General features: G+C 35.0%; 1 protein-coding gene across 1 annotated transcript in view; it reads right to left on the minus strand.

Annotated features, from left to right (window-relative positions):
* LOC123564569 (DNA repair and recombination protein RAD54B-like) overlaps positions 1-21,114 on the minus strand; it is a 57,008-nt gene that overhangs the window by 6,318 nt on the left and 29,576 nt on the right. Inside the window, exons 15-22 of the mRNA XM_045358242.2 lie at positions 20,508-20,657; positions 20,006-20,117; positions 16,442-16,621; positions 15,046-15,269; positions 9,252-9,422; positions 8,297-8,423; positions 6,877-6,983; positions 1,258-1,323 (exon numbers count right to left, since the gene is read on the minus strand). Coding sequence (XP_045214177.2) covers positions 1,258-1,323; positions 6,877-6,983; positions 8,297-8,423; positions 9,252-9,422; positions 15,046-15,269; positions 16,442-16,621; positions 20,006-20,117; positions 20,508-20,657 — 1,137 coding nt within the window. The remainder of the gene's footprint in view (positions 1-1,257; positions 1,324-6,876; positions 6,984-8,296; positions 8,424-9,251; positions 9,423-15,045; positions 15,270-16,441; positions 16,622-20,005; positions 20,118-20,507; positions 20,658-21,114) is intronic.

Here is a 21,114-nt window from a genome sequence, read left to right on the forward strand (position 1 = left end):
CATTTCTATAAAAAGATTCGTTGGAAGCATAGAATGCAACCAAGAAGAATAATAGCAGACTCGGTTTGACTGAGTCTGTTCATGAGAGGTAATGAAATGTGCAACACCTCTCAAGCCCCTTAGCACTGGCTTAAGCGGAACTCTATTACACATATATTGAATGGACTCCAAGATCCCAAAGGACCAGAAAATATAACAACTAGAATGTGTCTGTAGCGCACAGGGTGTGCCCCCCACTGGTACATTTGTCACAAATAAGGGGCAATAATTCAAATGTCTGCAGTTTGGGTAAAGCCTCAACAAACATTTTATGAAAAGGATTCATTATTATAGGCCATATACTTTTTGAGCTATGAGCATCACAAACAAAAAATCCCCTATTTTGTCTATATCAAGGGCCATAACACTGTAATTAGCACTAAGATTCTCAAGAAGAATGCCAAATGTGCAAGGTCACATCATGATAAAGACTCAAGCAAGGTTTAATGAATTTACATCAAATACTTTTTGAACTAGGCACATAATTAGATGAAAATGTGCATTTTTTTTTTTCCTATTTCAGGGGCCATAACTTTAAAAATAGGTGGTGGAGCCAGCAAAAAAAAAAAAAAAAAACAGAGGTGTGCAAGTTTATATCATGATAAAGACTTATTCAAGTTTTCAATCATTTATATATCATACTTTTCGAGCTAGGCGTGTCTCAAGGTGAAAATGTGCAGTTTTGACTATTTCAGGGGTCATAACTCTGAAAATAGGGGGCGGACCCAAATGAAAAATTGAAGATGCACAAGTTTATATCATGATTAAGACTCATGCAAGGTTTCATGAATCTATATCAAATACTTTTTGAGCTAGGCATGTATAAGGTGAAAATGTGCATTTTTGACTATTTCAGGGGCCATAACTCCGAAAATAGGGGGCAGAGCCAGACGAAAAACAGAAGGTGCACAAGTTCATATCATAATCAAGACTCACGCAAGGTTTCATGAATCTATAAAAGTAGACAAGTCTTGTTCAAAGATATTATGCAAATTTAAAAGAAAGCATAAGCATCCACTTTTTTATTCTGAAAATATGAACTTACATGTACTATACTGTATTTCTGGGACTTATGCTTGCTTTATGAGATAATGTTGTGGTTTTGTTTTTATGTAAAGGGGCTATACTTTCAGAGCTTATACTTATATATACATCATTATTTATTTTAGCTTTTACAGTGTATTTCATCCTTACACTGTATTTTAAGGTCATACTTACAGTGGTTAGCAGTCTATATATATATACAATGTGTTTCTGTCCATCCCTCCATACTCTCGCCATTGCCTGAAAAAATGTGAGTGTATCAGTAGAATTTTATAATTTCTTTTCCTAAAACAGTAGCACATAGATTAGAACTTATAACATATTTTACAGAGCCAAATCTGCTCCTGCAATCAAGGCCAGTATCTTTCACCTTTTCTAAAATAATATTAACTGGTAGTATATCCAAGTTTTTCGAAACTGGAAAAGTTACTGTCTGATTCAACTTTTCTGTGACAAGATTTTCATTAAGATTCTCTTTAAATATTCTAAAATACTGTTATTATAATTAACACAGTTCTGAAATTGACATAGATATACAAAATGTACTAGAGACAAAATATGCAGACAAAAATATTTCATGATAAAGTAAAAAGGGTGGCCTCTATGGTATTAACAAAGTTTTCAATGATTGGTCCCTATAGTGACATAGTTTTCACCTAAGGTCACCAAGTTTTAGATCTAACCTATATTTCAAAGACATTCTTACAAAGTTTGATTAAAACATTGGCAGAAAATATGGCCTCTATGTATTAACAAGGCTTTTTTCTATAGTTCTTCCTGAATTGGGTTTTGACAACAGTTTCAAACTTGTCTGACATCTTATTAAGACAAATATATTCTGACCAAATTGTGTCAAAATTGTGACCTCTCGAGTGTTAATTATGATGTAAATGATGCACTACTCACCTTAAGCATTTTGTGCTCAGGTGAGATAAAAAAAATCATGGTATTCTAAAGTACCTTGATACCCAAAGAATAATGTGTACTTCAACTAATATCTGGTTCAAGATTGTAAACTAAAGTAGAAAATATGGAAAAGCTGTAAAGATTTGATAGTCAATCCATAGTTACCTGAAGGTCAATCTATAGATATACCCATGTAATATGTTATCCCTCCCTCTTATTCAACAGATCTATCCTGCTTACATTTACTTAGCTTCAAAAGGTATCAGTGGTTGAACAAGCAAATTCGATGAATGCTTTTATTTTTCGGTTTGGGGAGTGTGGGGGGGGGGCAGTGGGGGTGACCAGGTGAGGGTAAGAAACATCACATGTTGATAATAAATATTGATGGAAAATTTAAAATGAAAAAAAAAAAAAAAAAATTGGCGGGGGAAGGATGCATGATCGGGGTGGTGGGCATGACTCAGCTGGGTGGAGGAGTGAGGTGGGGGAACAGTACAACTTTGCATGTTGATAAATATTCATGGAAGGTTTGAACAAGAGCCATGTCAGACATGGCTAATCCCCCCACCGGGCATATCATAATTGAAGGATGTGGTCCGCATCAGGGGTTTTAAGATGTGGAAGAAAGAATAAGTCAGTAGTGAGGTGGTTTACTGCTAAATTTTATTAATTTTCATGAAGAGTATAACTATGATGTTTTTCTATATGGCTACTGTAAAAAGAAGGAATGGAAAGCTAACAGGGAACAAGAGTGCCAGAATGTCACAATATATGCCCGTCAAAGCAAATTTCTTTACTCTAGCAGCTATATTTGCAAATGGAATGTTAATTTTGTGGTTGTTTAGTAATCATTGTAAGTCTTTTGTTTTTTAAAGTCCACAAAAAACTCCTTACTAGGTAGAGATACCTTATATGTAATAAAATTAATAAAATACACCTAAAACTGGAGAGTAACATCTATGCTGTACCACAGAAAAGTGGTCTTGTTTTTTCCCTAGGGTCAATTATAAAAATGCTACAATATATGTTATTTATAACAACTAAGAGAAGTTAATCTTTAAAAAAAAAAAAAAAAAAAAAAATTGCAAGTCCACACAAAAATCTTATCAGGAAGAGACTGGTCAAAATACACCTCAAAATTGGATTTAGCATGTTTGTTGTACTACAGAAAAGTGGTCTCGATTTTTCCCTACGACTAGTAATGAAAAAGTTACAATAAAAGCTATTTAAAGTAACAACAAAGGAAAGTAATTCTAAAGAAGGGAACTGCGCATGACACTTCGTCTCATGATGGTGTATAATTGTGCCAAGTTACATCAAAATCCCTCCATGCATGAAGAAGAAATGCTTCGGACAAAGTCATTCTTGTATCTGACCTTTGGCCTCTAAGTGTGACCTTGACCTTAGGCCTAGTGACCTGGATCTTGCGCATGACACTCCGTCTCGTGGTGGTAAACATTTGTGCCAAGTTATATCAAAATCCCTCAATGCATGAAGAAGAAATGCTCCGAACAAGGTTTTTATTCTTGTATCCTTTGACCTCTAAGTGTGACCTTGACCTTAGACCTAGGGACCTAGTTCTTGCGTATGACACTCCGCATCGTGGTGGTAAACATTTGTGCCAAGATATATCAAAATCCCTCTATGCATGAAGAAGATATGCTCCGGACAAATTTCTTTAAGAAAATATGATAAAGGGGAATAACTCAAAAAATAGGCAAGGTAGAGTTATTGTTTTTGCACACTGCATTTCCTCCCAATGTGTTCTATCAGTGTATGAAGTTTGAAGAAAATCCCTCCAGTACTTTTGGGGTTATGCTCCGGACAAAATGTTTTAAGAAAATATGATAAAGGGGAATAACTCAAAAAATAGGAAAGGTAGAGTTATTGTTCTTGCACACTGCACTTCCTCCCAATGTGTTCTATCAGTGTATGAAGTTTGAAGAAAATCCCTCCAGTACTTTTGGAGTTATGCTCCGGACAAATTTTTTTAAGAAAATATGATAAAGGGGAATAACTCAAAAAATAGGCAAGGCAGAGTTATTGTTTTTGCACACTGCATTTCCTCCCAATGTGTTCTATCAGTGTATGAAGTTTGAAGAAAATCCCTCAAGTACTTTTGGAGTTATGCTCCGGACAAATATCGTTGCGGACGGACGGACGGATGGAGAGCATTTCTAATATCCCCTTCACCTTTGGTGGGGGGATAAACAAAGGAATGATTTTTTTTTTTTGGGGGGGGGGGGGGGGGTGTGACCAAGGCAAGGTGGTGGCCAGGTGTGGGTACACAACTTCATATGTTTATAATAAATGTTCATGGAAAAGAATGAAAGAAGTTTAATGAAATTCTACCAATTGGTTGGTTTGTTATGTACAAATCTGTAGATTTTTAAACAATTAAAGGGCAATTACTCTAAGGAAAATTTACCAATAAAAAAAACAAAACAAAAAAAACGGGCATAATCGCTGTATTTTCGTTCATGTTTATTTCAAGTTTTATGAAATTCTATCTGATAGTTACTGAGAAATGGCTGCGCACGGATATTTTTGGGCATTTTTCATTAAATAAAGGGCAATAACTCTAAGGGAAATTGACCAATCCAAAATAAACTTGACGGGCATCATCGCAGTATGTTGGTTCATGTTTATTTCAAGTTTCATGAAATTCTACCTGCTAGTTACTGAGAAATGGCTGCGGACGGACATTTTTGGGCATTTTTCATTAAATAAAGGGCAATAACTCTAACGGAAATTGACCAATCCAAAAAAAAACTTGACGGGCATCATCGCAGTATGTTGGTTCATGTTTATTTCAAGTTTCATGAAATTCTACCTGCTAGTTACTGAGAAATGGCTGCGGACGGACGGACAACGCCATTTCAATACCCGCCTCCCGATTTCATCGGCAGGGGATAAAAACTGCTTCAGATAAGTTTATCTGTACACTCCTGCCACTCATTTCAGCCAGAGAAAGTTAAATGTAACTGGTCATATTTTCAAAATATATTTTGACATGACACCTTGTCTCAATATGGGATACATTAGGGCCAAGTAATATAATGGAACTTTATCTAGAGATCATCAAGACAAACACTCTGACCAAGTTTCATAAAGATTGGGTCAAAAATGTGGCCTCTAGAGTGTTAACAAGCTTTTCCTTTGATTTGACTGGGTGACCTAATTTTTGACCCACATGACCCAGATTCAAACTTGACCTAGAGGTCATCAAGACAAACATTCTGACCAATTCTCATCAGTTTCAAACTTAAACTGTGGACTCTAGAATGTTAACAAGATTTTCCTTTGATTTGCCCTAGTGACCTAATTTTTGACCACACATGAACAAGTTTCAAACTTGACCTAGAGATCATCAAGACAAACATTCTGACCAAGTTTCATAAAGATTGGGTCACAAATGTGACCTTTACAGTGTTAACAAGCTTTTCCTTTGATTTGACCTGGTGACTTAGTTTTTGATCCCACATGACCCAGATTCGAACTTGACCTAGAGATCACCAAGAAAAACATTCTGACCAAGTTTCATAAAGATTGGGTCACAAATGTGGCCTCTAGAGTGTTAACAAGCTTTTCCTTTGATCTGACCATGTGACCTAGTTTTTGACCCCACATGACCCAGATTGGAACTTGACCTACAGGTCATCAAGACAAACATTCTGACAAATTCTCATCAGTTTCAAACTTGAACTGTGGACTCTTGAGTGTTAATAAGATTTTCCTTTTTGATCCTACATGACCCAGTTTCGAACTTGACCTAGAAATCATCAAGACAAACATTCTGACCAAGTTTCATAAAGTTTGGGTCAAAAATGTGGCCTCTAGAGTGTTAGTAAGCTTTATCTTTGATCTGACCGAGTGACCTAGTTTTTGACCCAACATGACCCAGATTCAAACTTGACCTAGAGGTCATCAAGATAAACATTCTGACCAATTCTCACCAGTTTCGAACTTAAATTGTGGACTCTAGAGTGATAACAAGATTTTCCTTTGATCTGGCCTAGTGACCAATTTTGACTCCACATGACCCAGATTCGAACTTGACCTAGAGATCATCAAGACAAACATTCTGACCAAGTTTCATAAAGATTGGGTCACAAATGTGGCCTCTAGAGTGTTAACAAGCTTTTCCTTTGATCTGACCTAGTGACCTAATTTTTGACCCCACATGACCCAAATTCGAACCTGGCCTAGAGATCACCAAGACAAACATTCTGACCAAGTTCCATAAAGATTGGGTCACAAATGTGGCCTCTAGAGTGTTAACAAGATTTTCCTTTGATCTGTCCTAGTGACCTAATTTTTGACCCCACATGACCCAGTTTCGAACTTGACCTAAAATTCATCAAGACAAACATTCTGACCAAGATTCATAAAGATTGGATCACAAATGTGGCTTCTAGAGTGTTAACAAGGCAAATGTTGACACATGACGCATGCCGACGGACGCCGGACAATGAACGGTCACAATAGCTCACCTTCACCTTGAGCTAAAAATCCATCAAAATTAATTACTCAACAATATTAAACAGCTGGAATGTCAAAATAAAAAAATCTTAATTCATTAATCTACATTAACATTCTGATGCAACAAAATTGGGTTTAAGATCACACCAACACAATTACAGATCATATGGCGACTTTCCAGCTTTGATGGTGGAGGAAGAAGTGCCCCTTCATGCACTATTTCAGGTGGGCACCTGGGTGGAACCACTGACCTTTCGTAAGCCAACTGGATGGCTTCCTCACATGAAGAAGTGAATGCCCGAGTGAGGCTCGGAGCCATGGTGAAGGGCAAGTGATTCGAAGTCAGCAACTTTAACCACTCAGCCACAGAGGCCCCTTAAACATTCTGATTAATATATGTAGTACCTGTAAGTCATTAGCTGGGTTCCAGTCTACATCATAGAGTACTAATCTTGACGCTCCTATAAGATTCAAACCTACACCTCCAGCTTTGGAACTCAACAGAAAAACAACTGAAACATATAAAATAACATAGAAAATCAAAATACTTCAAAGATCACAAATGTTCTTATATCTGAATAATAAACAAGTCAACATTTTTTTAATGTTTCACTCAGCTTTCAGTTTGAGTTGAAGTGGAAACAGAGTTAAACGTGAGCCATTTTTATGTTGGCCTGTCCCAGTTGTAGTCCCTAGATCACTTTGATGCTGCCCTTTCACCCACAATAAGTATCAACTACTGACCACAGGATTCTTCCAGGAAGTTTGATTACTATAGGCCAAAGCATTCTTAAGTTATTGACCTGAAACTGTTTTCAGTGTCAACTTTATTGTGGCTTTTGACCTTTAACCTATTGATCCCAGAAATAGAAGAGGTCATCTACTGGTCACAGGCAATCGTCTTATGAATTATGAATGCAGCAGACCATAGGGTTCTTATGTCACTAAGCAGAAACCATTTTCAGTCTTAAGGTCACTTGTTACGTAGACCTTTGACCCCAAAATGACAGGGGTCATCTACTGACCACTGGTAATCATCCTACAAAGTTTGATGACTGTACGCCAAGGCGATCTTTAATTACTAGGCCCAAAACTTTTTCAGTCTCAATGTCAACATTGACCTTTCACCCACTGAACCTAAAACGTAAGGGGTCATCTACTGGCCCAAGCCAATCATTCTATTGTTCTTCAGTTATAGATTTGAAACCTATAGTCAGCTCTTCATTCTGTCCTTGCCCTCAGACCCTCAAAATAATAGAGGTCATCTACCGACCACAGGCAATCATCCTATTAAGTTAACAAATGTAGGCCAAAGTGGTCTTCAGTTATTGATTGCAACCCTATTTTCAGCAAAGGGTCACCTTGACCTCTGACCCTCAAAACAATACAGGACATCTACTGACCCAATTTTCAGCTAAAGGTCAATGTGACCTTGACTTCTGAGCTTCTGACCTAAAAATCAATACAGGACATGTACTTGTCACATTCAGCCGGCTATTAAGTTTTGAAGTTCTCCAATAATAAGAAGTATTAGTGTCAAAAAAAATCAATTGACCAAAATTATCAAGAAAAGAACAATGTATATGCAAATAAATTTGATCTGTGTGAGAAACAAACATCAAAAAGCCTGCTCTAGTCTTTTTTTTTTATCTCTATACATCTTATATACAATTATTTCACAAATTAATTGTTTGATATTTAATCTGTACTTATCAAGTCAGTTTAAAGGAGCAAATCTGACACTTCGAAAACTTCTATCTGATGTTGGTAAGGAAAACAATTTTTGGTTTTTCGAAAACGAGAATATTTTTAAGGAATAACTTACACTCATGTGAATGTTTACTATTAAATTTATGGACAAGTTCCTGTCGTTTACTGGTAGGAGTCTGCCCATCAAGTCTCAAATATTGGTATTGTTTCTGGTTACATAGGCACTGTATCAGGTCCAATGTCTGTAAATTATACATTTATGCTCAAATAATACACATAGGTATGACTAAACAATATATGTACACCTTAATTAACCCTTAGCCTGCTGGCGGCAAGTGATTCTGCCTTTGCGACCAGTGCAGACCAAGATCAGCCTGCACATCCGTGCAGTCTGATCATGGTCTGCACTGTTCGTCATCCAGTCAAAAACTTTTTGGTATGCACCCCTTTAACAGTTAATGGTACTGTCCAAATTGAAAGATTAGAAATTTAGCAGAGTAAGGGTTAATCTTATCTGTATGATATTTTGTTATAAGCAAAAACGATGAAATAAAGAACATACTTCACTTTATCATGAATAGTTAATAGGTTTTTTTTTTATAATCAATCAGACAATAATACATGATGCCATGAATTAATGATAAATCATACACAGACAAATTTATCACGGCAAGCCTCGTTACAGCCCAATGTGCAGGTGCCCTCGAGAGTGATATTTCTATCCGATTCGTAAACACATGACAGACATTATAAATCCTGTTTGTCTTCCTAATGATAAAAAAATGTTATACTAAATAAGCTAAATTATTTACATTTCTGTCTTAACTGTTCTTTTTGTTTTCTTTTTTAATATTTATTTTGTTAATTCCTCCCTTTAAAGAAATGTTTGCAAATCGTTGTTTATTTCTTTAGATTATCTGCATTTTTTAAACACTGAATTAAGACAACTGCATTAAGACTGAAAGTCGCCATATAACATAATTACACTGTTCTCCTTTAGACTACCACATTAAGATACCAAGTCACCTAAATTACTTACGATTTCAACAAAAGAAACAAATTTACTCAACCTTTGTATGGTTGGAGACTACCACTATTTTCTCTGGTTTACCAGAATCTGTCATGTGAAGTTGGTGTAACAGAGAGCTCAGTACAGCCAGCTTGCCAGAATGTTCCTCTAAATCTCCATCTGTACAGAATCCCTCAGGAAACAGGCAGTGAAGACCTTCATACACTGATTTCTGGAAATATTACAAAATACTTCTGAATTTTTAAAGTTAACAAGAGCTGTCTCCATAGGATGACACATGCCCCCGATGGCACTTTGAATGAATAGTTATGGCCGATGTTTGAGTTTAGGACCTTTGACCTATGGACCTGGGTCTTGCACGCGACATGTCGTCTTACTGTGCCACACATTCATGCTTAGTTATTTTAGAATCCATGCATGAATGACAAAGATAAGGACCGGACATGCCCATCATTGCACTATCATGAAATATGACCTGTAACGTCTAAGTGTGACCTTGACTTTTGAGCTACGGACCTGGGTCTTGCGCGCAACACGTCGTCTTACTGTGGTACACATTCATGCCCAATAATTTTAAAATCCATGCCTGAATGACAAAGATATGGACGGGACACGCCCATCAATGCATTATCATGAAATATGACCTTTAACGTCTAAGTGTGACCTTGACCTTTGAGCTACGGACCTGGGTCTTGCGCGCAAAGCACGTCGTCTTACTGTGGTACACATTCATGCCAAGTTATTTGAAAATCCATTCATGGATGACAAAGATATGGACCGGACACGAAAATTGCGGACAGACCGACAGACGGTTCAAAAACTATATGCCTCCCTTCGGGGGCATAAAAAGATTGTCTCTTCAAACTAAAAACCTAAATACAAATTATAATTTAAATACAGTGGAATTTCTGAAAACCGGAAACCTTTGAAAACCGCATGAAACTCAAGCTCCCCCCTTTTCCTGTTCTTATTTCTATATGTTTTTAACCTCTGAAAACCGGAAATTCCGTATTCTGAAAACTGGACGATTTTTGAAAAATATTCATGGAAGGTTTGAAAAATTAAAAAAAGGAATAATTTTTTTTTTATTTTCACTTCACATGTTGATACTAAAAATTAATGGGGAAAAAAAGTTTGTGCGGTTGTGGGGGGTGAGTTGGGGGGATGGTACAACTATGCATGTTGATAAATATTCATGGAAGGTTCAAGATTGAAACAAGAGGGCCATGATGGCCCTATATCGCTCACCTGTTATCATTGCACTTGAGGACAAGAAGGTCCTCATAAAAAATATCTAAGTCCAAAGGACAGGAACAACGAAGGGAAGAAATTTAACCAAAAAGAAAAAAAAATCTTACAAGGTATAAATATGTCAAAATATACCTAAAAATTGGAGGTACCAGCCATGTTGTACCACAGAAAAGTGGTCTCGGTTTTTCCCTACGGCCAATAATAAAAAAGTTACTAAAAATAAGCTATTTATAGTAACGTAAATGTGATGTAATAAAAAAAAATAAAAATATTATTAGTGAACAAAAGAAGGATCTGCCAAATAAATCTGTTGAGATAAATGAAATTTCAGATCAGTATCTTCGTTAGTTACGGAGATACACCCATTTTAATTTGAAATAAAGGGAGGTAATTTGACATAATTGCAGTACATAGTTATCTACCCTGATTGTCTCAGTCCAACTAATAACAATAATGAAATTTTAAATAAGTCCTGTAAGTATTTACTGATATAAATCCATATTTATTACAATCAGGGGAGGTAATCAGATATAAAATAACTCTGGAACCTACGATTGGATCTGATTTGTCATGGAATCCAAGATTTATTGTTGTTGAAGATATTTTGGAAATTTGTATCAAATAAAACCATAAATGAAGTCTCTATATGGCTGCAAAAGCCAAAATAGCCAATTTTGGACCTTTAAGGGGCCATAACTCTGGAACCCATGATGGAATCTGGCCAGTTCAAAAAAGGAACAAAGATCTTGTGGTGATACAAGTTGTGTGCAAGTTTGGTTAAAATCAAATCATAACTGAAACTGCTATTGTGCAGACAAGGTCAAAATAGCCAATTTTGGCCCTTTAAGGGGCCATAACTCTGGTACCCATTAGATCTGGCCGGTTCAAGAAAGGAACCAAGATCTTATGGTGATCATATCGAGGGTTCAACGCAATAAGGGCGTATCTACATATAATAATTATATGTAGATACACCCTTATTGCGTTGAACCCTCGATATGGTGATACAAGTTGTGTGCAAGTTTGGTAAAAATCAAATCATAAATAAAGCTGCTATTGTGCAGACAAGGTCAAAATAGCTAATTTTGGCCCTTTCAGGGGCCATAACTCTGGAACCCATAATGGGATCTGGCCAGTTCAAGAAAGGAACCGAGATCTTATGGTGATACAAGTTGTGTGTAAGTTTGGTTAAAACAAGAGCACCGCCTTGCGGGTGCTGACGCTCATCTGATTTTTTTTGTATAATAGAAATATTGTCCTACCCATGATTTTCTAAGTCTAAAAAGGGCCATCACTCTTGCAAAAAGCAGGATAGAGTTATGTTTCTTAATGTACAGTGTCCACTTATGATGGTGAAAAACTGTTGCAAGTTTTAAAGCAGTAGCTTTGATAGTTTATGAGAAAAGTTGACTTAAACATAATATTCAACCAAGAAAATGATTTTTCTAAGTCCAAAAGGGGCAATAATTATTGCAAAAAGCAAGAGGGAGTTATGTTGCTTGCTGTACAGGGTCACTTATGATGGTGAACAAGAGTTGCAAGTTTAAAAGCAATAGCTTTGATAGTTTAAGAGAAAAAGTTGACCTAAACATAAAACTTAACCAAGAAATCTGATATTTCTAAGTCCAAAAGGGGCCATAAATCTTGAAAAAAAGCAGGATGGAGTGATGTTTCTTGCTATACAGGGTCAGCTTATGATGGTGAACAAGTGTTGCAAGTTTTAAAGCAATAGCTTTGATAGTTTAGGATAAAAGCTGACCTAAACATAAAACTTAACCAAGAAAACTGATTTCTAAGTCCAAAAGGGGCAATAATTCTTGCAAAAGCAAGATGGAGTTATGTTTCTTGATGTACAGGGTCTGCTTATGATGGTGAACAAGTATTCCAAGTTTCAAAGCAAAAGCTTTGATAGTTTAGGAGAAAAGTTGACCTAAACATAAAACTTAACCAAGAATCTGATATTTTCTAAGTACAAAAGGGGCCATAAATCTTGCAAAAAGCAAGATGGAGTTATGTTTCTTGCTATACAGGGTCAGCTTATGATGGTGAACAAGTATTCCAAGTTTCAAAGCAATAGGTTTGATAGTTTAGGAGAAAAGCTGACCTAAACATAAAACTTAACCAGGCAACGCCGACGCAGACGCCGACGCAGACGCCGACAACCGCTCAAGTGATGACAATAACTCATCATTTTTTTTTCAAAAAATCAGATGAGCTAATAAAATCATAAATGAAATCACTATTGTGCAGACAAGAAATTGTTGACGCACGCACAGACTGACGACGGACGAAGGGTGATCACAAAAGCTCAACTTGTCACTATGTGACCGGGTGTGGGTACACAACTTCACATGTTTAATGGAAAAAAATGAAAGAAGTTTAATGAAATTCTACCAATTGGTTAGTTTGTTATGTACAAATATGTGGATTTTTAAACAATTAAAGAGCAAGAACTCTGAAGTTACTATAGTAAAGAGATCCTGACGAAATTGTGTGTGCACTACCACATTATGGTGATCTAAATGTAATTCAAGTTTCGTAGTTCTAGGTCAAATATGTCACAAGAAATCAAGCAGAAATTGCCATATTTTTAGTACCCTATATAGTTAACATTAGAAACTACTGAGGGCCATAACTCCGGTGTTACTTAGGCAATCTGACTGAAACTTGACGCGCCGCATTTTCCTATAGTGGTGAACATGTATATGAAGTTTCATTTAAATATTCCAAACTACTTCCTAGATATGGCTCTGGACGGACGGAAAGACGGACGGACAACACCACAACCATATCCCTCCCCCTTCGGCAGGGATAACAAGAGCTGTCCGTAAGACATCGCGCTCGACTTTTCTCAGTGCTTGACTGAATTTGAGCTTTGCCAGTAAAAAAAAAAATCCAAGTTAAAAAGGGGCATAACTCTGTTAAAATTCAAATTATAGTTATGAGAATTGTGTCTCCTAGTGTAAACCTTGATAGTAAATAACTATTTTGAGTTTCAAGTCAAAAGCTTTAATAGTAACAGAGATATTTGACTTTATCAAAACATTTAACAAAAAAATCTAAGTTAAAAGGGGCATAATTCTGTCAAAATTCAAATCAAAGTTATGGGGATTGTTTCTCCTGGTGTAGACTTTGATGGTAAATAAGTATTTTAAGTTTCAAGTCAAAAGCTTTGATAGTAACAGAGATATTTGACTTCATCTAAAACTTTAACTAAAAATTCTAAGTTAAAAAGGGACATGATTCTGTCAAAATTCAAACCACAGTTATAGGAATTGTGTCTCCTGGTGTAGACTTTGATAGTAAATAACTATTTAGAGTTTCAAGTCAAAAGCTTTAATAGTAACAGAGATATTTGACTTTATCAAAAATTTTAACAAAATTTCTAAGTTAAAAAGGGGCATAATTCTGTCAAAATTCAATTCAGTGTTATGGGGATTGTTTCTCCTGGTGTAGACTTTGATAGTTAATAAGTATTTTAAGTTTCAAGTCAATAGCTTTGATAGTAACAGAGATATTTGACTTTATCAAAAACTTTAAGCAAAAAATGTAAGTTAAAAAGGGGCATAATTCTGTCAAAATTCAAATCAGAGTTATGGGGATTGTTTCTCCTGGTGTAGACTTTGATAGTAAATAACTATTTTAAGTTTCAAGATTATAGCTTTGACAGTAACAGAGATATTTGACTTTATCAAAAACTTTAAGCAAAAATTCTAAGTTAAAAAGGGGCATAATTCTGTCAAAATCCAATCAGAGTTATAGGAATTATTTCTCCTGGTGTAGACTTTGATAGTAAATAACTATTTTAAGTTTCAGGTCAATAGCTTTGATAGTAACAGAGATATTTGACTTTATCAAAAACTTTAACTAAAAATTCTAAGTTAAAAAGGGGCAAAATTCTGTCAAAATTCAAACAGAGTTATGGGGATTATTTCTCCTGGTGTAGACTTTGATAGTAAATAACTATTTTAAGTTTCAAGTCAATAGCTTTGATAGTAACAGAGATATTTGACTTTATCAAAAACTTTAACCAACGCAGACGCCGACGCGAGTGCAATAGCTCTACATTTTCTTTGAAAAGTCGAGCTAAAAAGGACATGATCTATTAAGAGGCCCAGGAAAGGGCAACTAAAATTTGTCTTTTTGCCTTGCAGTAGAGATAAAATAACACTTTATTTTTTTTTCATTCAAAAACATTAAAAATAACAGACTTGTTTGAAGAGTTTTAATGTTTCTGACCGATGGTGAACTTGATGAGATAAAGTGTTTAACTAACATAATTACGAAGTGTGGATGTTATCCATGCAGAGATGATATCTTGCAAACCAGTATAACCACAAAATCTATAAAACTTCACCCCACCCACCAGTAATACTGATATAGTAACCTAGTAACATCTTTTCTGTAACAGATTCACTGAGACAGTGTGATCACAAGTTATGCAAACTTAGACTGAAATGCTGGCAACAAATTCAGGGAGTTATTATCCTAATTGGAATATATAAATGCTTACAATGGTATTGGTGTTTAAAAGTTTAGTTTTTGTTCAGGCTGAACAATGATGTAAGAATGCACAAACTTACATTCTGATCATATTCCTCACACTGTTTATTCCCTTCATGTTCTTCTGACTTCCTGTATATTAGACTGGGATGATTACACAGCTGTTTTAATGCAGCTATACAGATCAGGTGCGGTGAACCAGACATACTGCCAGATAAACATGACCGTATCAACTGGCATCTGAGTAACTGCTGGTACAGTGTCAACTGCAAGGCTGTTGGTCGGCAAAATAACACTATATCTCCTGCAAGTATTGCAACATTAAACAAACAACTGACAACAGTTAATGAAACAAATAAATGAATCAACAAAGGAGCATTGTTGATGGACAAAATGCTTATAAACAAACGTATGTAACTCAATAAAACCAGTAAAACTTGTACGCATAACTACCTGTACTTCCGTCTCAGATGTCTTAAACATGCTTTAGTTGGGTTTTAAGACAAAAAGACTTAACTTTAGGTCATATGGCAACTTTCCAACCTTGAACAACTATTTTAAGTTTGAAGCAAAACCATCAAATAAAACAGACCTAAATAATAATAATTAGGGCTGTCATTGATTGGGTCTTAGGCGTATCGACGATACCGATATATCAGAAGACAAATATCGACGATACATCAATATATTGATTATTAAGTTAGATAAACGACCTATCTGTTCATATAATACTATATACCGTCCTGTAAATGCTATTCTAAGTTTTATTGCCTACTTTCCATATTTCTGTTTGATTGTGTTGTATTTGTATTTATGAAATAAAAGAAATACCAAAAAATTAATAACATCTTTCCTTTTTTATTTTGCCTTCACTCCTTTTTTGCATTCATCCAAATTTACAACTTTGTGAACTTAAGTTGTTTTTTAGGGTCTGAGTGTTTATTTGGGTAGTTTTTTCTCCCTGTAAAATATCGATTTTTGAAAATGGGAATCGATAATCGATCGACAAAAAAAAAATCGTTGATACATCGATATCGTTTCTATCGATGACAGCCCTAATAATAATAATAATAATAACTTTATTTAAAGAGGATAACATATTTGGCTATAGCCAGTCTAACATAATAATGTAAAAAATCATCCTAATATATACAGTGAATTGAAAGACATGAATAAAAATAATGTATTATGAACAAATTAATTCTTAGTGGCATAAACAGTATGTAGTACAATGTGGTAGTGCATTGGTACATCAACCAAACTGTCCATGAGGACCAAGACACAGAAGCTGAGGCCAGTAGGATAACTCTCCATACACTTAGTACAAATGAGCTGGTACAATTTCTTAAAATCTACATACTTTCAGATATAATAAGAAAGTTACTTCTATACCTCAATCTTGTATCTTGCAAAGAACTAGCTAAATGTTAAGATCTATTTAATGTAAATTCATGAAAAAAGAGCACAATTTCTTACGTTTAGGTGGTAGATATTTGTTATTTATTTCTTGTGTTCTCCTCAATACAAACATCTGAGTCATTCTGCTTAACTCTGCCCCTCTCTCCTCACCCAATGAAATTTCCTCTTTTGTAGCCCCTGGTTGACGTGCAGCTACTATAGGGTCCTCATAAACTCTTCTAAATCCTGCACTGGTACCTAATCATAAATTTAAATGCTGATAAGCAACTCTACCTGGATAGTATAGACATGCATGTCACCATTTAATTTGGCTGAACCACATGTGACAGGAAAGGCCGTACCGGCGACAGTAACCATCAGAACAAATCAACACCCTTTACAATATTTACAAATTTATTTACAAAAGATGATTATTAACAATGAATAGATATGAAAAGAAAAAAAAAACTGATTATAAGAAAGAAAAAAAAAAGAAAGTTCAGTATCTCTAGATACAAAAGTTCTTAAATTCCATTCTAATCTGACGTGACACTGTTCTTTAATTCAATTGTGAACTTTAAGTAGCACAAACAAAACGCAGCTTCTAAATTCAAAATACAGTCCCTTTAAACCGTGAATACGTTGATTCCGTGTTGGCTCCCTATGGTGGTAGGTGATTGCATCCCTGAGCTGACTTCAGAGGATAACAAAAATCATCGTCTTTGCGGTTTACAGCACAACCATGGGACGTAAGCTCTGCGCTGGGAATATCACATCCAGGCGAGTGAAGACAAGTGAACCTCGGGCATTGTACTTCCGGGTTATGACATCACCAGGTAAAATCGTCTGGCGGAAGAAGCTAAAATATATAACATATGGTAAGCACCATAGCAAACAAATAAGTCAGGGCATAAAACTGCTCCTTTGGGTACACCATACCTCCGTAGGCTCCCATAAATAATACGTGCTACTTATACAAAACATATGTGCTACTAAGTTCAGACGTCACATGATTAAAAATACGTCACTAATTTCTTCCATTATTACAAAGATTACTTACTTAAAAGACTAAAGTTAAAGTATGAAATAATATGAAAAGTATATGATGAAACATTATAGATACGGACATGATAAACTGCAGCTATTATTTACAACTACAAATTAACAAAATTCAATGTAAATCAAACGTTATATGATAGTTGGCATCCATATAATATCTAATGCCATACACTACAACGGACATTTATTGTGTATGCAATAGACTGTCACACAATTTCAAATTACAACAAGAGCACCGCCTTGCGGATGCTGACGCTCATCTGATTTTTTTTGTATAATAGAAATATTGTCCTACCCATGATTTTCTAAGTCTAAAAAGGGCCATCATTCTCGCAAAAAGCAGGATAGTTATGTTTCTTGATGTACAGTGTCCACTTATGATGGTGAAAAACTGTTGCAAGTTTTAAAGCAATAGCTTTGATAGTTTATGAGAAAAGTTGACTTAAACATAATATTCAACCAAGAAAATGATTTTTCTAAGTCCAAAAGGGGCAATAATTATTGCAAAAAGCAGGATGGAGTTATGTTGCTTGCTGTACAGGGTCAGCTTATGATGGTGAACAAGTGTTGCAAGTTTCAAAGCAATAGCTTTGATAGTTTAAGAGAAAAAGTTTACCTAAACATAAAACTTAACCAAGAAATCTGATATTTTCTAAGTCCAAAAGGGGCCATAAATCTTGCAAAAAGCAGGATGGAGTTATGTTTCTTGCTGTACAGGGTCAGCCTATGATGGTGAACAAGTGTTGCAAGCTTTAAAGCAATAGCTTTGATAGTTTAGGATAAAAGCTGACCTAAACATAAAACTTAACCAAGAAAACTGATATTCTAAGTCCAAAAGGGGCAATAATTCTTGCAAAAAGCAAGATGGAGTTATGTTTCTTGATGTACAGGGTCTGCTTATGATGGTAAACAAGTATTCCAAGTTTCAAAGCAATAGCTTTGATAGTTTAGGAGAAAAGTTGACCTAAACATAAAACTTAACCAAGAAATCTGATATTTTCTAAGTACAAAAGGGGCAATAAATCTTGCAAAAAGCAAGATGGAGTTATGTTTCTTGCTATACAGGGTCAGCTTATGATGGTGAACAAGTATTCCAAGTTTCAAAGCAATAGCTTTGATAGTTTAGGAGAAAAGCTGACCTAAACATAAAACTTAACCAGGCAACGCCGACAACCGCTCAAGTGATGACAATAACTCATCATTTTTTTTTCAAAAAATCAGATGAGCTAATAATATATTACATACATGGTACTAGACTTGCCATATAGATTTATACATAACAATACAATGCAGTAATGGCGTTCCATAATTAACAAAAATGTTTGACATAAGTTTTTGAAACAGTGCTTTACAATTATCACGATACAAATTTCAGTATAAATCTAACATCTTATATAAATGAAACATTTTTAGATTCCTCTTTCGAAATAATTTACAAAAGTCTGAAAAATTTAATAAATTATCCTAACATACCGAAACTAGCCAAAATCATGTGCCGAAAAGTAAATGTTATAGAATTCTGTAGAATGAACAAAAATTTACCAAATAATAATCGTAATGCAAAAATCATACAAAAATCTAACAAATAAATTTCTTACCTCGATCGAGCATAAATTTCTAGCAAGAAAATAATTCAGACATAGATTCGTCTATAAAGTCGGAAGGTGGTGTGCGCAAGGCATATCTAGTCCAGTCTATTTAAAGGATAATGTCCCGCCAAATACTAAATTTCATAGGATTCACGGCTAAGCCGTGGACTCCGACTATTGTCATTTTCACGGGATTCACGATATAGCCGGGGAATCTAACTACTTTGGCGCGAATTTAAATTGACAATTTGAGGTCCATTATAGTGGTTTTGGGGATAAAAACACGAATTACTGAAGTTTATAAAATATCAACTTTCTTATTACTGAACAGAATTCAATGAAATTTACATGGAAATTTAAGTAATGAAATACAGAAAAACATGAGAGGTATTTCATGCGTGAAATCTGACATTTACCTCAATAACTCAAAAATTTACAAAAAGATGATGCAATACCTGCATTTACACTACAGATAAAATAAGGCCCGTATGTCAATTTGTGACACCACATTAAACATATTCATTAATGTCTAAGGTTTGAAATGCAAAATATTCAATTTGTCACAACTTTGTTGTTCATGGCAAATTTAATGAAATATTTTTGCAGAGTTATTTGTAGTTGACTAAAGAACATTCATGCAAATAAAATCTGCAAGAAGATCCTTTGGATGCTACCAAATAAAATAATAGCAGACTCGGTTGATTGTTCACGAGAGGAAATGGAATGTGCAACATTCCTCACACTCCCTAGCAGTGATCTTGGTGAAAATTGTCATTACAAGGAGTACAAATATAACAATGACAGAACAAAAAGAAAATTTAGCATTTCAAAATTCAGACTTAAAATACTTATGAATATGGGCCATGATCTTTTGACTTATTTCGATGATACAAAAGGAAACAAGCATTTTCTAAAATACTTCAGAAATTATTCATACAGGAAATGAAATACCTGAGAAAAAAGATTTTTATTGCATAAAATAAGGTCAGAATACCTAGCACGCCTGGATTACAGAATTCAACAATGGAGAAGAATTCCTGAAGATCGTTCTGTATTGGTGTACCAGTCAATATAACTCGTCTCTGTGTTGGTAGACTCATAATCAGCTGAAAACATATATATGTTACCTCTTTTACTGTCTGTGTCTTCATGCTTTTCTGTATTAAGGCTAACACACAGAGGTCAAGAGTAATTTCTGAACAGTCTTAAATTAGAGTTATAATTCTGCAAAAAGCTGATGAAGATCATTTACTCATCTTGACAGACAAAACAGTAGGAAAACTTGTGACGGACCAAGCAACATTTTACTTTTGTTTTGTCATAAACTACCGGTAACATGAAGCTTAAAATCCATGTTAGTTTCACAGCTTAAAAACACAGTAGAAATTCTTAAGTGAGAACCATTTGATTAGATATATCAAAATGAAATCTGCAAATGTTTAATCTTCAAAGCAGAGAATGAATACGTTTTAACATAAACTGTTAAAAACACATACCGATGTAGTTTTGATGTTGGTGTTCTTCAGTCTATGACCTTCATCACACACTATCAGGTCAAAGGTCAACTGTTGTAAGGTCTCATACATACGGACAAACATCTCATAGGATATAATCAATACTGGATATATAGAGGTCTTCATGAAATCCTGGCAGAGAAAATGAACCACTGTTGTAAAGCAACTTCAAATTTGCATAGTAAGGAACTTTTGTGTTATCAGTTTACATTCAAAATAAAGTACTGTTACAATGCAACACATTACATAACAGGGTTTATTTGAATTTAGTGCATATATAAACAGAGATTATTAACTAACAAGAGCTACTAACCAGCATTTTGGTAAAGATGTTGCCTGAAAAAATCATGACAGTGAACAAAATATATTTTAGCAAGAGCTTCTGAGGACAGAAACTTTTAACAATTCAAAAGGCTTATCACCAAAGAATTAAAAAAATAAAATCATAAAAATAAACATGTAGTTATGGGGTAACAATTCTGAATCAAGAACTTTCCCCTCTTACGATGCTAAATAAAATAATACCAAAACTATGGCCAAGTTAAACACAAGCTGTCTGTAAGACAGCCAATGCTCAACTATTCCAACT

Source organism: Mercenaria mercenaria, chromosome 2, assembly GCF_021730395.1.
Source record: "Mercenaria mercenaria strain notata chromosome 2, MADL_Memer_1, whole genome shotgun sequence".
Taxonomy (NCBI): domain Eukaryota; kingdom Metazoa; phylum Mollusca; class Bivalvia; order Venerida; family Veneridae; genus Mercenaria; species Mercenaria mercenaria.